Genomic DNA, 19,776 nt, shown 5'->3' with positions numbered 1-19,776 from the left:
ACTGACTCGGCTCACACTGTATTTCTATCCGACATCACTCTTCTATGCAAATAATGACTGTGTTTGAGTTCAAAGTTTACACGTATCCCTTCTAATGAAATGGACTTGGGAGGATCCAGGAGAGGCCCGGTGGTACCTTCCTTACGCTGATACCAAAAGTAGTATTAAGTGGCCATTTCTTATTACTTGACTTTTAAAGGGCCGATACGAGTAGTATTTTAGTACCTGCACGAAGGCCTGAGGTTCCCGCCGTGGGAACAAAGGGCTGTGGAGTCAAGAGGCTGGGCTCAGAGCCGACTTCTCCCGGCTGTTAGGACTCCGCACTACATCCCGGCCTCAGCTTGCTCACCCGTGAGGTGCAGGCAGCACACGAGCCCGCAGGACTCTGCCTGCGCCCAGCTCTGCCCGAACAAACGTGTGGCGAGCGAATGCCGGCGCCGAGAAGCGAATTCTTTGCTTCCCTAGTAATTTAGCGTTATGGTTTCCGACGGGCTGACTTACAGGTAAATATCAAAGATGAAAATGTGAAAAGATAGGTTTTTATTCATCAAAAGTTAACAGCAACAGGCACGTATTAAAATGAGTATATGGCAAAGCCTTTTACAAATGGCTTTACACTCAAGCTTTCTCCCAAGAAGATGACTGTTGCCACAAACTTGTAAACATAATTAATAAACAGTCCTTTACAGTAACAAGGGAAATACAATTGAACTAAAAGAAAGCACCGGTTTCTCTTAAAACTAGATTACAGTTGTGCGGACTACACATAAGACATTTTAAAACAAATTACAAAAGTGGAATGTTGTAAGTTTAAAATTAGTCCTTAGATTTTGTCCTAGAAAACATCTGTTCACATCAAAAGGCCCATCAAAGGGTAACGTTTCATCAAAGGGGGAGGGACAAGAAAACAATGCACTTTTTTCAAATCAAAACAAGAAGTTTGGTCACTTAGCTTTGTGCATAGTTTAAGGCATCTGGAGCGATCTGTTCACAGCTGACCTCCCTTCCCCTCCCCACGTGTGGCTGCTCATTATGTCACATTCTCAAATAATAAATAAAAGCTGACGTTCCCAATCCTCCCCACGTGGATAAATAGAACAACACATGCACAGTCACACATGCACGAGCGTGCCCCACACACACATCCGCACACACACAACATACCTCTCACTCCCTGCAGCGAGAGGGACTTTAGTACCCTTGCTCTGAAGGACACACTTGCCCATCCCACTTTATTTCAGATTGGCAATACCCTGAGCTGATTATGGTGTTTTGAACGTTCCACCCTTCTCTTGCATGTGCAGGTCAAGTGTACACTAGTGAAAACCACATGCAACGTCTTCACTGCGGAATCGTAATACAGCTAGGACACGGGTTCTGCCCCTCCCGCCCCAATTAAAAACTAAGAGTTAAAAAAAATCGCATTGCCAAACAGCACTGGAGTGAAAGCTCGGCGGCACTCTAGGATAAACGCTCAGTTTCCAGTGCCCAAAATAAAACGATAGCAAATGGGAGGCTTTGGTGGCATCCAAAGAAGAAGAAAGGCAAACCGGGGGAAAGAGCTGCAGTTTAGGTTTGATCTTTAAAATTCTCAGTGGTTCCTTCACAATCATGCTCCAAGGCGGATTGAGAACCAATATTTCAGAGCTGGTCTGTAAACATCGAGTCTGGCCAGAGGCGCAGAGGCTGGGCACTTCACATTTCCATTTTCTCCGAGAGAACTTAGTGGAAGGTACAGATACACACTGTTGCATCAGACGGGTTAAATTCCAAAGATTTCTGCTGAAGGCTTCGGTTCAAGTCTCATGGTGCTTCGAGAAGCACGAGGGCCACCGCAAAACTTCCTGCAAAACTTCGTTATTCCCTTCGGTTCGCTCCCGCTGGGCTTTGCATATTCAAGGTTTCACACGAAAGCCAAATGCATATTGCTGTATGTTCGGGTCTTACAATCAAAAAGTGGGTTCAAATGATCCAACAGAGGAAATCTTGGAAATAAATAATGCTGGCGTCATTCAATTCCCTTGGCAGTCGAGAGTAAAGTTCTCTCACCTCAAGACCCCATTCACATTTCTAACGACCTCCAGGGGCAGTCTGCCCACTGACTGGCGGGGTTAGGATAACCGGTTCTCCTGAGGTAATAACTGTGAGTTCAGCTCCTCAAATGCAGCGTCAGTGTCCTCGCTGCTGGACTGTTCTCGCTGCAGTCCCTTCCAGCTGGCTTTGTTCAGCCCCACGTGTCCGAGCATTGTCTGGGACAGCCTGGTGTTGGAGAAGCGGGCCCATTCTGTGAACAGAGGCTCCACGAGATACGTCATAAAACCTGAGACAGTAAGAGAAGAGGTATTAGTGGATGTTCTGAAACTTTACAACGTCGAGATAGTGTTTACTCTCTTAAGTCCTAGTCCAATATTACCTCTTATTTTTCAAAAGATGTGTGTGTAGATTTACATATCTTCTCTGAAGAATCTATTTAGGTAACTTACTGAAACCTGAAGTAAAGGTGAACCGACAAACATAGCCCATCTCTTCTGACGACTCCTCTCAGCTGCACCAACCACATCCTTCTATTTCAGCAAACCCGCGGCGGCCCTCTCAACCCTGAGGAGCAGGGCACAGTGTGCCCAAGGCTAAGGGGGTCCCCCAGGGGCTGCGGGGGGCGAGGCCGGACTGAGGCGCGGCTGCCCTACCGTCCGGGCTGGTAATCGTCACACCTGGTCATGAGCACAGTGGGCCCGCTATGAACCTCAGGATTTATAAAGCCAAAACGCATGCCACAAAGTGTGAGTCTAAAACGAACAGAGGAGATTAGTTTAGACAATTTAGGAAAGTGAACATCAAAAGCGTACCGGGGGCCTACTCTACAGACACCTCCCACAATCGACCTCCCTTAATTCACAGTCAGAAAAGGAGAAGGAGTGGTCTCGGGCCTGTCTGCACCTCTGGGTTCCACAGCACTCGAGCCCACATTACAGCTGACTTGATACTACACAGTGTCTTACACAGGGTGAAAGAAGCCTCACCTTAACAATCAGATCACATCCATTAGGAGAAGCAAATAACATTATCTTCCTAAACTTTTGATCAAGGACAGGAAAATGTACGTTCAAATTCTACCACTGCTTGTTTAACAGTTTTAAAATTTCTTTCATCTCTAAAACCTTTTCTTTTCGGCAAAAGACCACATGGACCACAGACAACACAGGTTCCGTTTAGCCAACAAAAAAAATCTCACTGGAAATAAAGCACCCACTACTTTTACTTAGAAAAGTCATATACGGTCTGATGATTGAATTTTTTTAAGTGTACAGATTATGGTATCTGAAGCAGTAGTTACGATATTGGAAATAAGGCTTTCTTCCGTTTCTTTTTAAAAAAACATTTATTTATTTATTTTTGGCTGCGTTGGGTCTTCGCTGCTGCGCGCGGGCTTTCTCTAGTTGAGGAGAGGGGGCTACTCTTCGTTGCGGTGCGCGGGCTTCTCATTGTGGTGGCTTCTCTTGTTGTGGAGCACAGGCTTTAGGTGCACAGGCTTCAGTAGTTATGGTACGCAGGCTTCAGTAGTTGTGGCGCACGGGCTTAGTTGCTCCGTGGCATGTGGGACCTTCCCGGACCAGGGCTCGAACCCGTGTCCCCTGCATTGGCGGGTGGATTCTCAACCACTGCGCCACCAGGGAAGTCCTCCATTTCTTTCTTTCATCTCTTCCATCCCCTCCACACATGTTAACTGAGAACCTTCTAGATGCCAGGCACTGCTCTGGGGTGGCCACAGATAAGCAGTGGACAGACAGACAGACAAGATGTGCTCTCCACAAGTTACGTCTGGTGAGGAGAGAGAGGACATGGGAAAACGGCATCACTGCAGTCACAGCAGAGCGGCTTCTGGCAGCCAAGCCACCCCCTCAGCCCCGGGTCAGGCTGAGCCAGCCGCCAGAGCCCTGTCTTTTCCAGGTGCCACAGCCAAGTCGTGAGCAGCCGGAGTGTTGTACCCAAATGCAGAACCTTATTACCGCAGGTTTCATGCGATCCATCTTCTTTGATTCTCCCACTGTTCCAGCTGGCTGAGAGCTGCATCCTGCTTCCCACCTCCAACAAATCAGCTCTCGCTTCTGGCTCTGTGGTACCTAGGATTCTTTTAGGTCTTAAGTGCCTGATAACGATGCACGGGCCGGGGCCACGGACACAGCCAGGTGGCAGGACGCTACTCGTGGGCTGCTCATCCGCCTGTGAACCCCCTTAACTGTCCCAGCCCATGCGCCTCTATCTCTTCTCAGATACCACAGGACGCTGTGTCAAACGCCTCACCCTTACCCGGTACGTGACAGGACCTAGTGTTCCTACCAAAGAAGAAAACCGTATTAATTAAACACGACTTCTACCTACTGACCATATGCTGGCTCCGAGCAACTGCTGCTTAGCACAGAGTTCATTCTAATCGTCCCCCGACTTACCCTAGGAAGAGAATCTCTGCAAGCTCCATTTTACCTAGGATTTGATGCCAGAAAGACCAACACCTGTTACCTGTATAAACTGGGCGAACTATGTGGAAAAGAACAGCAGCAGTGCCTGTGTCCTAGGGTGCCGTGAGGGGTCAGCCCACGTCAGCTGTCACCGCCTTCTACCTTTCACCCCTGCCCCCCGGGGGACCGGGTCCACAACTGCCCAGGCTGACAAGGTCAGAAACGACAAGAACGGTTTAAGGGATCTAGCTTCTTGTCCCTTTTAAAAATTGCAGTTTTTTTAACCTCATTTGCAACGTCCCTCTTGAATCAAGGGAGTAATTTACTGAGGCACGAAGTAAGCTGGAGTGTGTGCACGAGCCACCATCCCCTGCTCTTCAGCTCGCTCCCCTCTGCCCGTATCTCATCTGCTCTTCCGCGCTCCGCTCGAAGGTTATTCCCTTGAGGACCAGGCCAGAGCAGACGGGCTTCTCGTCCCGCCCGTCACCCGCCCCGCGCCGCGCCCCCCCGCCCCGCGCCGCGCCCCCCCGCGGGCCTGGGCCTCACCCTCCCGCGTCTCTACCGCTCCCTCGGCGGCCACATCACTGCTTCCGCCGCCTCCCCCGAGGACCCTCTGCAACTGCTGTACAGCGTCAGAATTCCGTGTCTGAATTTCTGACCCTCCAGCACAGTCCTCTTTTCCGGGTATTAGCAATGCCGCAGTACTGTGCTACCTTCCGAATTTCTAGAAATTTCTCTCCCCGAAGTTTCTGGACACACTTCACTATTGTCAACCGAGTCCTGAGAGGTCCTGCTCAGTATCAGCCACCAAAATTACGCCCATCCCTCCATATCCTTCTGAGTGACCCCCACCTGGCAATCCAGCCACCACACCCCCAACCTGGCCCGTCTACAACAAGCCGCACATTCTGGGATCACAGCCCCCTCACCGTGCTTTCTCTCACCGTCACGGTCCACTCAACAAGCCGTTCTCAAGTGACCCCGCCCCGAGGGGCGGGCTGGCCCTGGGGAACAGCCCGCCCTCCGAAGGCCAGGTCGGCGGCACCTGGAGCCGTGACGGCAGGCATCTAGCGCCTCACGAGGGCTGACGACTGCCCGGAGGGAGTGAAAGGTGGCTTCCGGGGGTGACATCTGAGGTGGACCCTCAAGGGAAGGAGGCTACTAGGCAGGTGGGGGGCCTGGCGAGGCACAGAGTGGGGGAGCCCCAGGGAGTCCCAAGTTGCTGTAGGTAAACGGAGCGGGGGGGAAGGTGCTGGGGAGAAGACGGAAGAGACAAGTCGAGGCCAGGTTACAAGGGGCCTGTGTGAGGTGCCGAAGGGTGAGCTTCAACCGGCAGGCGGCGGTGAGAGAGAAGCCGGCAGTCGTGGAAGCTGGTCTTCCCGTGACCGTCAGGCCCAGCGGTCCCGGAATGACGCCAGTGAGGCTCCCACATGGGAAAATGATGCATTCTTTCCATTTTAGAACAGAAAGTTATTGCTACCTGCTCTACTTCTTAGGAACCAAAATCAAATGAGAGTCACTTATAAGAGCCAAAAAAAAGGGAAAACCAGAATAAGATTTCTTAAATTATTTAAAAGTTAGAAATAAGCATAATTTTAATACTGATATTTCAGATGTACCTCTCTTCGTGACAAACTTAAAATCGGTGGCATTTTAAAAACCAGTTATATCTAAGTATGCATAGTTACCAATCTGGATGTTGGCAATAGATTCGGTCTGACGATCACAAAGCGGACTCACACCCAGATGATGCTTTTTTTCTGTATCTCCTAGAAATTAAAAGAAGAAAAAAAGACTTCTTAATGCGGAACATACCTATTGGTTAAATATATAATGAAAGTCTTCATCTTACCTGTAAATTCCTTAGGAATAATGTAACACACTTAATCCTCATGAGAGGACGCCTGCTAAATTAGCTCTTTTTTAAACTGTAAGTTATTCATACATAGAAAAGGCTGCCAAGCCGATGTCCTATTTTAAATGGAGAGGGTGGAAAACTTTTACTAGGTGTTATCCCAAGACTGTAATTCTGTCAGCATTTTAATTTAAAACTCCGATTTCTGAAAGGAAGGTGCACGGAACGAAGATCCTTGGTTCCTGGCTTTAAATCACAAAACATGTCTTACATGGTCATATGGCCACGCCCTCCACACAAGACAAGGATGGAGCAAGGGCAGGAAAATCTTTCTGTGCGGAAAAACTTGCAGCCGGCTCCACGTCTAATTCATAAACGCCCCCACACACATCAGATCATTTCAAAAGAGAACTGCTAATTTTCAAAACAGATGCTCAATTTGTGCATTATTGGTTATATGTACATCTACTGTGAATTGTCACTAAAACTATCAGGCACCTACTGCTGGACTCTGCAATTGTCTGAGTTATTTTATTCATATGATGCTAAAAAACGAACTGACTAGATTATCACTCAAGACTGTAACTTGCCTTGATGGAAGAACTCCTCTGTTACTTTTTCACTCCACTGCTTGCTTAATTCCCAGGTCCGACATGGGTTACAAATATCAGCACATTTCAAAGCCATCTAGCAAGCAAAATATTAAAACTGTCTTAGGAAAAAAAGTAAAATTTCCATTTTACTAAGCTTAATATACGCTAATAGTGGGGAAAAGAACACCTTAGAAAAGAAAAAGAAAACGTTGCAACAGGAAATTCATTATCCTTTATACTGATTTTATGATACTATTAGTTGTAACAATCATTTTTGCAGAAACACTGAAAGCCTACTAACCGAATTACACACGCTTGATAATTCTGGAGAGGCAAGCATAGGACTGCACTAACCAGAAAGCTACAAGGAAATCAGCCACTTCTCTCTCATTTTTTAGATATGAGAACTTATTACAATAAAATGAAATGTTTTCCCTCAAGATTTAACCACTCAGAAGACTACACGAGAATAGTTCATTTTTATTCTAATAGTCATATGATTTGCTCTAGAAATAGAATCTCTCCAAGCTCATTTTACCTGTAAAACCAAATGCCTATGCCTGGTGTCTTCCAGACGTAAGTCGCCTTTGTCCAGATGGGCCCTAAACAAGGACAGGTAGTCGTTCTGCCGGCTGATGTCCGTGGCCAGTATCAGAGCGCCTATCTGAGCCTCCATCTGTTGTCTGGAATTAGGGAAACATAAAGAGAAATACAAGTCTTTCAACTGAATAGCCACTTCTTGATTATTTTTTCCTTAAGTCTTAATACTCAGAAAGCGTTACAGGGCCCTAAGATATTCTAACTGCCATTCAACTTTTAACCTACCCAAAAGATGGATTTAAAGAATGCATTTAAAAAACCTACTAAAATAATCAAAACTAAAACCAAGAGAGTTTGTAGGAGAATACCAATATGCAAACACTCCAAAAAGAATGACTAAAGGTGGAATTATATGCCTAAGAAAGTCTATGCAAGATTGGCATGCTGCTTGAGAAGATTCTTCGCTGGCATGCAGCGAACAACTCTGGGCTCTTTTGGTGCCTGAGATCTGGGAGGCAGAGGCGGGTCAGATGGAGGAAGACCAGCACGTTCAGCCACTGACTTCTGCAGACTTCTCAAGGTGTCTGACTAAAACCTGACGAAGTTCCACCAATTTAATAAAGTTTAGGCTCAACTACGCTTTCAGGGCCAAATTCAAGAATTAATTATCCAAATTTTCTGGAAGGGAAAAGGTAACATGTTAATAATGCACATAACAAATACATTATATCATTTAAAAAACCACCTCAGAAACAAGTACCGTATGCTAATGCATGCACATGGAATCTCAAAAAACGGTCCTGAAGAACCCAGGGGCAGGGCAGGAATAAAGACGCAGACGTAGAGACTGGACTTGAGGACACGGGGAGGGGGCAGGGTAAGCTGGGACGAAGTGAGAGAGTGGCATGGATACATATACACACTACCAAACGTAAAACAGATGGCTAGTGGGAAGCAGCCGCATGGCACAGGGAGATGAGCTCGGTGCTTTGTGTCCACCTAGAGGGGTGGGATAGGGAGGGTGGGAGGGAGGCAGACACAAGAGGGAGGGGATATGGGAACATATGTATACGTACAGCTGATTCACTTTGTTGTAAAGCAGAAACTAACACAACATCGTAAAGCAATTATACTGCAATAAAGATATTTTTAAAAAAAGCTGTTTCAAGCTAAATAAGAGAAATGTTTAAAAATTCCTGCTGTTTCAATGGGCCATCACAAACATTATCTTTGTATAATGATCAGTAAAGAGCAGTCAATAGATTAAAAGGCTCTAAGATGTTTTTTGGGGGGACCCTAGTCCGCCACCTTCTTGGTCTGCCGACTTTCCGAATAAAGTCGTATTTCTTGCTTCAAAAAAATATAAAATAAAAAAATAAAAGGCTCACAATATTGAATAGTAAGTAAAACAAACCCTAAGCAAACATAAAAGAATGCTATTATGCAGTATTCCTTATTTTCAGTTTTTATTTGTATTAAAATATGAGAATTCAACAGGGTTAATCATCAAATGCAAAACATGGTAAAAAGGGAACAAATGAAGCAAACAATTTACCTGCCTTAGTCAAGAAAAAGAGAACTTATATATACAAACACTGTGTGGTTTAAGCAGTTTTTATATTTGCACTCTGACAAGAAACAATTTTACTTACCAGAAGTACGGTCATAACTCCAAATGGTATCCATGAATACAAATTTAAAAAAATAGAAAGTCCAGCTTTTTTCTCACGGACATTACCAAAAACATTTTTGTTTTTTTATGAAGTTGTTTTAAATTGTGAAAGGGAGAAAGGAAAGAACAATGACAGTAACTTAAATCTTGATGCCCAAATTGTATTTTTATGTCTCACCTTTTTTCTAGAAGTAGGTGGTTTATATCCACTGACATGGTTTTCCTAAGTGCACCTTCTCTTGGTGAGGCATCATTAAAAGCTTCAGTTTGTGGACCAATGACATGAGATTTTGTTGACCACCACCATCATTATCATATTGGGCTCATTTACATTAACACTTTTTATTAGCCTTTCAAATGGCCTGCTCAACATCAAATGATATTTTCTAAAAAAAATGTAGTATTTTCTGTTCTTTCAATTCATTAGTTTATCCTATAACTCTAGCAGTGACTCTAGGACTATGTTATTGAGGATACAAAGCATTCTTTTCACGTCTTATCAGTTTTGAAAACTTCCTGGAACAGATTTTAATGAATCTATTTCTTATACAGATTGTTTACTTTCTATCCAATTTACCTTTAGAGCTAGAACTTACGGTTTTATTCAAAAGAGCATAAAATGGAAATATGTAATACCATTTACATAAATAAGCAGTAAACCATGACTGAGCCATTGCGTATTTGGAGTGGATTTTATAGTATCTATGAGTGATCCTTCATAAAAATTCACTGAAAAAAAATTACCACTGACTATTTCAGAACAGGTTGAAATTATTAAAATTTTGATGTAAATTTGCAAAATGAGATAATTTACCCGAAAATTGTGGAACACATGAATATAACAACATAATTTTAAAAACTTTATACGGTTGTTTTGCAACTTAATTTCCACAGTTCGTAACTAATTAATTTTGTCTTAATCCAACCTACCTGCTTTCTAATGGCATATGTGAGAATAAACCGGATTCTCTCAATAAACCCACTGCAGATCTCCAGTGGTGATTTTCCAGTACTGAGGTATTCTACAAAAAGAAAAGGGCACGTCTGAGTAAATAGTAAGTCTTTCTCTGAACATAAAGAATTATTTGTAAGTAATATTAATCTGATTAAAGTTCGAACATTCACTGAGAATTTATTTACTCCTTTCACTTCTTTAAACATGACACATTTTCTAGAAGGCAAGAATATTAAATTTTGAGGATAAAATTGCACTAACCTTGTATAAAGTTGCCAAGTAATGGTTAGTTTTAATAAGGAAAGGTTGATTAACACCTGGATGATCCAGATCGTGAGTGGCAGCTGCAATTAAGCTCAGCAAGACGTCCCAAGGAGTCACAGAACTGGCAAGCTGGAGTGCGGCAAGGAATAACTGATTACAGACATATTGGAGACCCGCTCTGCGCCGTTACAGTAGCTGCTCTACATTAGCCCCGACCGAGCGTCGGCGGTCTCCTCCCGCCACGTTGCTCAGACGGCTCATCCAGGCCTCGGAGTGCCTGCCGGGGGCCGGTCTCCTCCCGACCCTGGCGGCAGGTGTGGTGTAAGCGTGTCCCGGCCCACGTGGGATTCACGGATGCAGCTCACCCTTCATTTGAAACTAGCATAACTGACAGCTAGAGTACAGACCACCTTTTTGAGACACACAAGTTTTCAAACAACAAACAGAGATTTGAGTATTTCTGTTACCGTAGTCAGAGAGGGCCGATGAGGTTATAAAAAAAAATTTTATCATGGTGCGAACACTCAAGGTGAGATCTACCCTTTTAACAGACGTTTAAGTGTACAATACTGTAAACCTGTGACTGAGGGTGTGTGTTTATCAATAAATTGGTTACTGGGTTTCAATCAAGAACCCAAACGCAAGGTTACTTCTGAGGCCCCAAATGTTGAAGGAAGCTCCTGAGTAATCACGGAGCGGAAGTTTACATCAACTTGCGAATGAAATCCTCTCCCAATGGATGGACGGTTCAGGACGGCATACACGGCGTATTCATCTCAGGAAAAGCCATCCTGCACGCCAGCCATTATAATTTTACTCTCAACAGTCATTTACTATTCTTGATAAACTAATCACAATACATAAGCTTATTTACCTGACTGAAGTTTTCAACGACAAAAAATGCTCACCTGGAGTGTGTCGCACCTGCTTTTCATGAACCGCCTCTCGCTTCTCGGCAAGCTTCTACTCACAACCTTTAAGGCCCAGCTCCACCAGCGCCTCCCCAGCCCACCTCCCCTCTCCACCTGCAGCCCAGCCCTCGCCCAGCCCCAGCCCACAAATGACTGACTGCGTTCTTGCAGCACATTTCACATCCTGCCACACTAACACTGCCAGAGCGCAACGTGCGCCTGTTTAGCTTTACATTAGGGCAGTGCTCTCTAAACGTGTAGGGTCCTGTGCCCTAACAGTAGAAAAGTATTCTGAGCATAGGCCACCAATATAGGTATACTTACTTACAGATTACAACACGGAGCCAACCCATATTGCACATGATAAAACACGGATGAAAACTGAAAAGTTTTAAAATATGAGATAAAAAAATATTTGATTCAAATTCTAGTATATTCTTTCTATGCCAGAATGGATTTTTTTTTCCCATCCCCTGCACCAAGTTCATCTTGGCCTGAAAAAAACCACTGTCAGAGGGCCTGAATCCACTGAAATAGTGTAAGCTGTTTGAGGGCAGAGAATGTAAATTATTTATTTTTGTATTACCTGTAAACGGTATATAGAGAAACTCAACGAATGGGTAGAAGATGGTGAAGACAATTATTTCCTCTTTAGGATATGCAAAAGCATTAAAAAAAAATAAAAGATTTTAAAAGTGCTGCTTGGACTTCCCTGGTGGCACAGTGGTTACACATCCACCTGCCAATGCAGGGGACACGGGTTCGAGCCCTGGTCCGGGAAGATCCCACATGTCGCAGAGCAACTAAGCCCCGTGCGCCACAACTACTGAGCCTGCGCTCTAGAGCCCGTGAGCCACAATTACTGAGCCCACGAGCCACAACTACTGAAGCCTGTGCACCTAGAGCCCGTGTGTCACAACTACTGAAGCCCACGCACCTAGAGCCCGTGCTCTGCAACAAGAGAAGCCACCGTAATGAGAAGCCCGCGCACTGCAAGGAAGAGTAGCCCCCACTCGCAGCAAGTAGAGAAAACCAGCGTGCAGCAGCCAAGACCCAACACGGCCCAAAATAAATAAATAAAAAGAGTGCTGCTTCCTGATCAAGATGAACAGGGGGCACACTCCATGGAGCATCCTGCATATAGAGCCACGTCCCCTCCCGACATAAGAATGTAGGCATGGCTGTGGATATCTTATGAACATGTGATTTGTTAAGCAATATTCGGAAGTGTTATATTCTTATGATAACTCTGGCAGAAGAACAGACGTGTACCAGCCTGGGAGAATGCAATAATCCAGAATTGTTAAAGATTAATGTATGACTTACACATGACATCAAACAGTCTCAGGCAGATTAAAGAGTTAACTATTAAAAATAGAAACATGAGAAGCAGCAGTTGGGTTGTTAAAGTTCTGTGAAGGAAAAGTAAGTTCTAAGCTTGAAAACAAATCACACATGCAAAAAAAATTTTGAATAAAAATGCAACATTTCTGCTTGTTACAAAAATCTTTCATCAGAAAAAAAACTTTATGAGTTTCCTAACAAAGACAAGGAAGTCAATGACATTAACGCAATTTTTAAAACTAGATTTTTTTAAAAAAAGACAAATGTTATTCCCATTTTGACTGTTGCTATTAGGTACCGTTAGGCTCAACTGGAACAAAATTATAATCTATATTCTCAGGTTCAGCTTTGAGGACATAAACAATAAATACTAAAGTTAGAGCTGATACAAGTACACACAGAAGGAACTTTCAATAATTTCTTGGTTTTCAATTTTTTTTTTTTTTACTTAGAAGAGCCAGGAATTAGCTTTTACATATAAATCATAAGATATAAAAACCGAAAGCAGGACTTCCCTGGTGGCGCAGTGGTTAAGAATCCGCCTGCCAATGCGGATTCCCCCGTGCAGGGGACACAGGTTCGAGCCCTGGTCCGGGAAGACCCCACATGCCACGGAGCAACTAAGCCTGCACGTCACAACTACTGAGCCTGCGCTCTAGAGCCCGTGTGCCACAGCTACTGAGCCCACGTGCCACAACTACTGAAGCCCACATGCCTAGAGCCCATGCTCCGCAACAAGAGAAGCCACTTTAATGAGAGGCCTGTGCACTGCAATGAAGAGTAGCTCCCGCTCGCCTCAACTAGAGAAAGCCTGCACGCAGCAACGAAGACCCAACGCAGCCAAAAATAAATAAACAACAATAAAAAAAAAACCAGTAACAGCACCAATCCATAAAATAAAAGTTGGTGTTTAAACAAACAAACGGAAGCAGATTTCCCACTAAACACTGTATATAAGGCTTTCTCTTCACGGTCCCCTCTGCACCTGGATTCTTCTCCGTGGCTGCCTCCTTCTCAAACACTGCCTCGCGGTTTATATGGCTCCCGACCGTCTGTCTGAAGTTGTGAGCTCTCGCCAGCCACCCAGTCATTCCCCAGCACATCACCCTATTTACGTGACTTCACAGCAGCAGTTACCACAGTAGAGGTCAAAGTTCTGTTTATCTGTTTAAAGACTGCCCCCCCTGCCTCCCCCACTGGGAGGGCAACTTTTTGAAGGCCAGGAACCTTTCCTGTCTTGTTTACCACTGGATTCCTAGCGCCAGGAAAATGGACAGAACAAATGAATGAAAACACTCGACAATGCGATGCCATGTAAAGGACCAGGAAGTAAAAGAGGTACAGTCAACTCTGAGTGACTCTATTTCTATTTTCTTATCTCTATGATAAGGGAGAAGGGAATTGCTGTATTTTAAATCTTAGTGATTTTATCTGTATCCTTAACTGAAGCTTTGACTGAAGAGTTCACTGAGTATGTTAATGATGAAAAGTGTTGAAAATAAGAATGATCAGAGCTACATAGGCAAAAAGTGTTTAAAATTAGTGCTGCCAGAGCTGCATGGGTACGACAGTGTCTGTACCCACGTTCGCCCTGCACTCTCTCTGCCCCTCTGGTCCTGCTGGGTGCTGGTGCCCCTCAGCCCTGGCTTCGGGCTGGGCGTGGCCAGTCAGAGGGTGAGGCCTTCACAGCCCCGTGGACTAGGTTTATCTCCTCTGTGTCCCATGAGGCACTTAGCTCCATCATTCCACTTCCCTGGCTGTATGGTGATTACTTATCAATTTCTCCGGCAAGACTGTTCAACAGAGACACTTTAGGCTTGGCCCAAAGTTTGTTTTAAACTTTAATTAAAAAATTGGGGTGCATGGGAGGATTCATTTATCAAAACTACACACATAAAAGGTATGCATTTTACTACTGCATATAAATGATGCCACAATAAAGTTAATTTTTTTTTAAGTCATAATGTACTTTAAAAATTGGGGTACTTTCACATACTCCACATCTCTTGAAAAATCAGAAGACTGGCAACCACACGGCGATATTCTCAGAGCTGGCATCAACTAGCACCAACTGGCTCAGTCAGCCTCCTCCCCTCCCCACATCCAGCCGAACTAAGATCGCTGGGGAGGCGAGTTCAGAAGTAGGGCTAAGGGGGGCAGATGTAACTTTACAACCTCCGGGAACAGGGAGCGTCCGTGGGCAAACACGGCTCCCATTAACATCTACAGCTGATGGGCCCCAGCTCTGATTTCTCTGCTATGCTTCAGACTCCTATCCAACTCTCTACTAGACACCTGCATTCGGATATGGCTCGAATACATTTAACCGCACGTGCCCACGATGGAGCTCATCACCTCTGCCAGCCCTCCCTCCCTTTCTACATTCTCTCCCTCACAGCGACTCCCACCTGCTACTCAGCTGCCAGGGACAGTCTCCACCGGCTCCTCTCCCTATTTCACTCCCCTAGATGCATCCAGACACCACATCCTCCATGTTCTGATTCCCAAGAGATCTCAGCAACTGTCTGCCTCTCTCCTGCCCCAAGGCTACTGAAACAGCTCCTGACAGGAAGCGTGCATGTTTCTGGTCTGGTCTGAGTTATTCTCCCCCCACAGCCAGGATAGCTCTGTAAAGTCTCCTGCTTCCCTTCCGTAGCTCCCTATTCATCACGGGACCCGACGAGTGTCATCCTTGCCCTCGTGGAGCTCAGCGTAAACGCCAGGTGACTCGACGTGTGTGGCCGGGCCGTACGGCCAGGCCCTCGCTTGGGCTTCTCCAGCCTCATTCTTGACAATCACCCCAGTTCTCTAGCTGTCAACTTACAAATATAGCCACACCTGGAAACTTGATCCAGCTACATCTCACTCTTGTGAAGGAAGCTTCTAATTTTAAGTCTGATTAAATCATTAACTTAAGGAAAAGTATTTGAAATTAAGTCAAGGGCATTTTCTCAGGACTTTCACTGACTGTAAATGCTAACACCTTACCTTAGGTTCTTTTAGGTAACAGTGCATGGCCTGAGTAACATCTGCAGCGTGGACTGCATTGTGGTAAGGGTTTTGACTGTGGTAATCTTCTTGGATCATAACTGTGTCAAAGAAAAAAAAAAGACCCCAAATTTAACTGCGAACAGGAGGCACGTACAAATACAAAAATTGCAACAATTATGCATTCTCCACTTACCCTTCTCATGTGGCTATCAGCTAATTGTTCCGATTCAGGGAAAGGACAATCACTTATCGTAACTCACATGTACACCCAAGGCGTCAACACCACTTTGACTCTTGTTTGAAACTCTTTAAATGGCATGAAGGTATTCATGTCAAAATTATAAAATTATTTTTTCCTTTTTTTCTCTTTTAAAATGTCAATCTATCATTGTGCCACACTCTTCTGACTTTTTTTTTAATTTAAAAAGAGTTTCTCAGTTTAATAAAAACTGTACAATTCATTCAACAAATACCATTGTAGTAGATACTGTTCTAGGAACTAGGAATTCATCAGAGAACAAAAATCTTTTTTTTTTTTTTTTTTTTAAGCGGTACGCGGGCCCCTCACCACTGCGGCCTCTCCCGTTGCAGAGCACAGGCTCCAGACGCGCAGGCTCAGCGGCCACGGCTCACGGGCCCAGCCGCTCCACGGCATGTGGGAACCTCCCGGACCGGGGCACGAACCCGTGTCCCCTGCATCGGCAGGCGGACTCTCAACCACTGCGCCACCAGGGAAGCCCCCCAAAATCTTTATGAGGCTAAAATAATACAGATACTGGGGAATGTGAACACGATCCTTGGGATACTCCATCAGTGAGGTGAGTTTCAGATCTGCAGTTAGTTTTTCAGTAGTAGGGAAGGGTGATCTGTTAACCCTGCCTTCTATGCTCAGTGTCTGTATTATGCTGCCATGAAAAAGTAGACTAGGATGAGGGGGTAGAGCCGTCCCCACTGCCACCAAACCTGCACTTTGGCCCTCACAGCCTAACACTCAATCCAGTGATCTCCAGGTATGGTGAGCCAACCCCAAGGTGGTGAACTAGGACTCACTGGTGAGAGGTGAAGAGCATTAGAGTTCTGTATTTACTTTGAGCCCATCCTTTAACATAGTTTTCTAAATACTCGTGTTAATATCTATTTATGTGTTTTATAACAGATATTAAATGTACAGGATTGCAGGCATACAATTTGTAAATAAATATGCATTAGAAGTTTCTCAACGTCTTAGGTAATAAATTTATCTTAGTTTGCTAATTAAGAGGAAAGAAAATCTCATCACCTTCGTTACAAAAAGAATCCTTATGCTGATTTTCTTCTAACATTTTTCTTTATTTGGTGAAAGACTCCAATTTTTTTCCTAGCAGAGTGCTCTTAAATATCACTCTGCACATTAAAACATATTCAAAATAATCTTTGAAGTTTTCTGTCAAGAGATTTCTGGGATCAGAAAAAGAGGAGACCCAAGCGCAATGTACCTGGATCTTTTAAGGTTTTAGCCTTCAAAAAGTTAAGAAAGGACAGAAACTGTGTCATCTTTGTGAGAAAGCTGTGGCTGACGTGGGAGGCTGACAGCAAAGCCGACCCAGCTCCTCACCACATAGCCCCAGCCCCAGCGGCACCCGGCCTTCGCAGCTTCCCCACCCAGAGGTGTGGCCCCCCCTCAGAGGTGTGGCCCCCCCCCCTCCATCTGACGGGCTCTGGCCACCGGGATGCAGCGGACAGCAAGGCAGGCCAGTGCGCTCGGGGGTCTGGATGTGCCAGCGCTCTCCTGCCAACTGGCCACTGCTCTCTGAACAAGCTCGGCTTGTCGTAAAATAATGGTTTTCCTTTTTTGTTTTTAAAGCGGCTCTATTATGGTGCCAAACTCCTCTGCCTCCTCTTAATTTAACAGGAGATCATGTAGAGCTGAGCCGGGTCAGGCCCGGTGTCCCAGCTGAGGCCCACGACGCGGCTGTGCAGCTCACTGGGTGTCAAGGGCGGGGGCACAAACAAGCGCAGCCAGACCAGAAGCAGCGCTCCACAGCCCTGCAGACTCGGGGCTAAATACATGTGTGGTTTTTCTAAAGCCACTAACTTTGGGGTGATTAGTTTTAGAGCAACAGCTGATACAATTGAGAGAAAAGTTAAACAAGTACCAGTATAAATCTTATTGCTGTTAAATGGGCTAGAATCACTTACCTAAAAATCTACGAAGTTTCATCATATCTAAATGGAAGTACTCAATTAATCCATGAAGACTAAATAAATGAAAGGTTAAACTTACTAGACTATTTCCTAAAAAGGAAGAAGAGGAGATATTAGCAGGAATACAAGCTAATGTAACTGCACTGTGCTTCCAAATATAGGTTTGAATATAAAACATAAAGAGTACTAAGTCCTACTTTTTGTCTATCTAAAATTTACAACTTATTTTACCAGTTTTGAATTTAAATATCACATGTTCTTTCTATTCTAAGAAAAAAAGATTTTCTGGGTTTTTTTTTCCAAAACCAAACAACTGGAAGATAAACATTTTTGAATAGATGAGTTTTTTTTTTTAAAGACACCAAAATAATTAGAATTGATAGAAAACTTTGAAAATTGTCCACACTGAGTAAGTTGGATTCAATTTCCGAAAGCACCTAAAACATGGCTGCACTTACCTCCTCATAACCATCTCTCCACCACGCTGCTCTGAATGGGGGTGTCCCAGAGCAAAGCGCCTTGGCTGCATATGCTATATTATTTAACAATTAAACAGACTGTAGGTTTTAATGCTATGTTATTTAACAATTAAACAGACTGTGTGAGCTCATAAATTACTGCCAGCGTTCAGACAATAATAACATAAACATGATTCCAGTAGTCTCGAAAGAAATCTATGATTCTTATAAACGTGTATAAAAGACCCAACTAGTCCCACAATGAAAATTTGTAGTAATAATATTTATGAAGAACTACAAAGAACTATCAGGCTAAACTAATTATCCAAAACTGCCTGAACAACTGTTTCGAAGCCCATAGATGAGGAAAAAAGTAATCTAGCTGGAACAAGGTTTGCGTAAGCAACACTGGAAAGGATGTGGCAACCAAGAGAGAGTCTTCCTAAAAACCATCCGTCACATCACCTTCACACAGAAAGAAAAAACCGTTTCAAATCTTTTACCTTTAAGGAGTTAAATGTAAAAATGCATTCAAATCCTAGTAACACTCTACTGGTACAAACATGAGCCCACCTGGTCTAGAATCATTTGTGAAGAAGTGAGCTATGTTTCTGTTGTAACCACTGTAACAACCAACTTTTCTTAGGGCATATATAGAGATATTTCAGAATGTATATTCAAAAAACAATCTGGTTTTAAAAAATGGGCAGAGAATCTGAATAGACATTTTTCCAAAGAAGACATACAGATGGCCAACAGGCACATGAAAACGTGCTCAACATCACTAATCATCAGGGAAATGCAAATTAAAACCACAATGAGATATCAACTCACACCTGTCCGAATGGCTATTATCAAAAAGACAAGAGATAACAAGTGCTAGCGAGGATGTGAAGAAAAGGGAACCCTTGGTGCACTGTTGGTGGGATTGTAAACTGGTGCAGCCACTATGGAGAACCATGGAGGTTCCTCAAGAAATTTAAAGTAGAACTACCGTATGATCCAGCAATCCCACTTGCTGGTATATAGCTGAAGGAGACGGAATCACTATCTCAAAGAGACACCTGCACCCCCATCTTCACTGAAGCATTATTTACAATAGCCAAGACAGGGAATCAACCTAAGGGCCTATCGATGGACGAATAGATAAAGAAAATGTGGTGTATATGCAGTGGAATATTACCCAGCCATAAGAAAGACGGAAGTCTTGCCATATGCGACAACACAGATGGAGTTTGAGGGAACCGTGCTAGTGAAGTAAGTCAGACAGAGAAAGATAAATGCTGTCTAATCTCACTTATATGTGGAATCTAAAACAAAAACAACAAAATCTCAAGCTCACAGAGACAGAGAACAGACCGGGCGGTTGGTTGTCAGAGGTGGCGCAAGGGGACAAAATGGGTGCATTGTGTGTTTGAATGCTGCTGAGAGAAGGTCTTGAAAATTCTCATCATAGTGAATAAAACCGTGACTATGTATGCTGACGGATGTTAACTAGACCCACTGTGGCAATTATTTTGCAGTACATACAAATAGCAGGTCATTACATCGT

At 44.2% G+C, this 19,776-nt stretch overlaps 1 protein-coding gene across 3 annotated transcripts in view; it reads right to left on the bottom strand.

The window, feature by feature from the left end:
- PDE7A (phosphodiesterase 7A) overlaps positions 1 to 19,776 on the bottom strand; it is a 250,820-nt gene that overhangs the window by 6,861 nt on the left and 224,183 nt on the right. For all 3 annotated transcript variants that reach the window (XM_055091141.1, XM_055091142.1, XM_055091143.1), the window contains 8 exons: positions 17,761 to 17,856; positions 15,580 to 15,680; positions 10,334 to 10,465; positions 10,048 to 10,139; positions 7,444 to 7,588; positions 6,903 to 6,999; positions 6,146 to 6,226; positions 226 to 2,320 (listed from right to left, as the gene is read on the bottom strand). In XM_055091141.1, the coding sequence (XP_054947116.1) occupies positions 2,112 to 2,320; positions 6,146 to 6,226; positions 6,903 to 6,999; positions 7,444 to 7,588; positions 10,048 to 10,139; positions 10,334 to 10,465; positions 15,580 to 15,680; positions 17,761 to 17,856 (953 nt within the window). In that variant the 3' untranslated portion in view covers positions 226 to 2,111. The remainder of the gene's footprint in view (positions 1 to 225; positions 2,321 to 6,145; positions 6,227 to 6,902; positions 7,000 to 7,443; positions 7,589 to 10,047; positions 10,140 to 10,333; positions 10,466 to 15,579; positions 15,681 to 17,760; positions 17,857 to 19,776) is intronic.

Source organism: Physeter macrocephalus, chromosome 15 (assembly GCF_002837175.3).
Source record: "Physeter macrocephalus isolate SW-GA chromosome 15, ASM283717v5, whole genome shotgun sequence".
Classification (NCBI taxonomy): domain Eukaryota; kingdom Metazoa; phylum Chordata; class Mammalia; order Artiodactyla; family Physeteridae; genus Physeter; species Physeter macrocephalus.
This window is presented reverse-complemented; position numbering and strand designations above follow the sequence as displayed.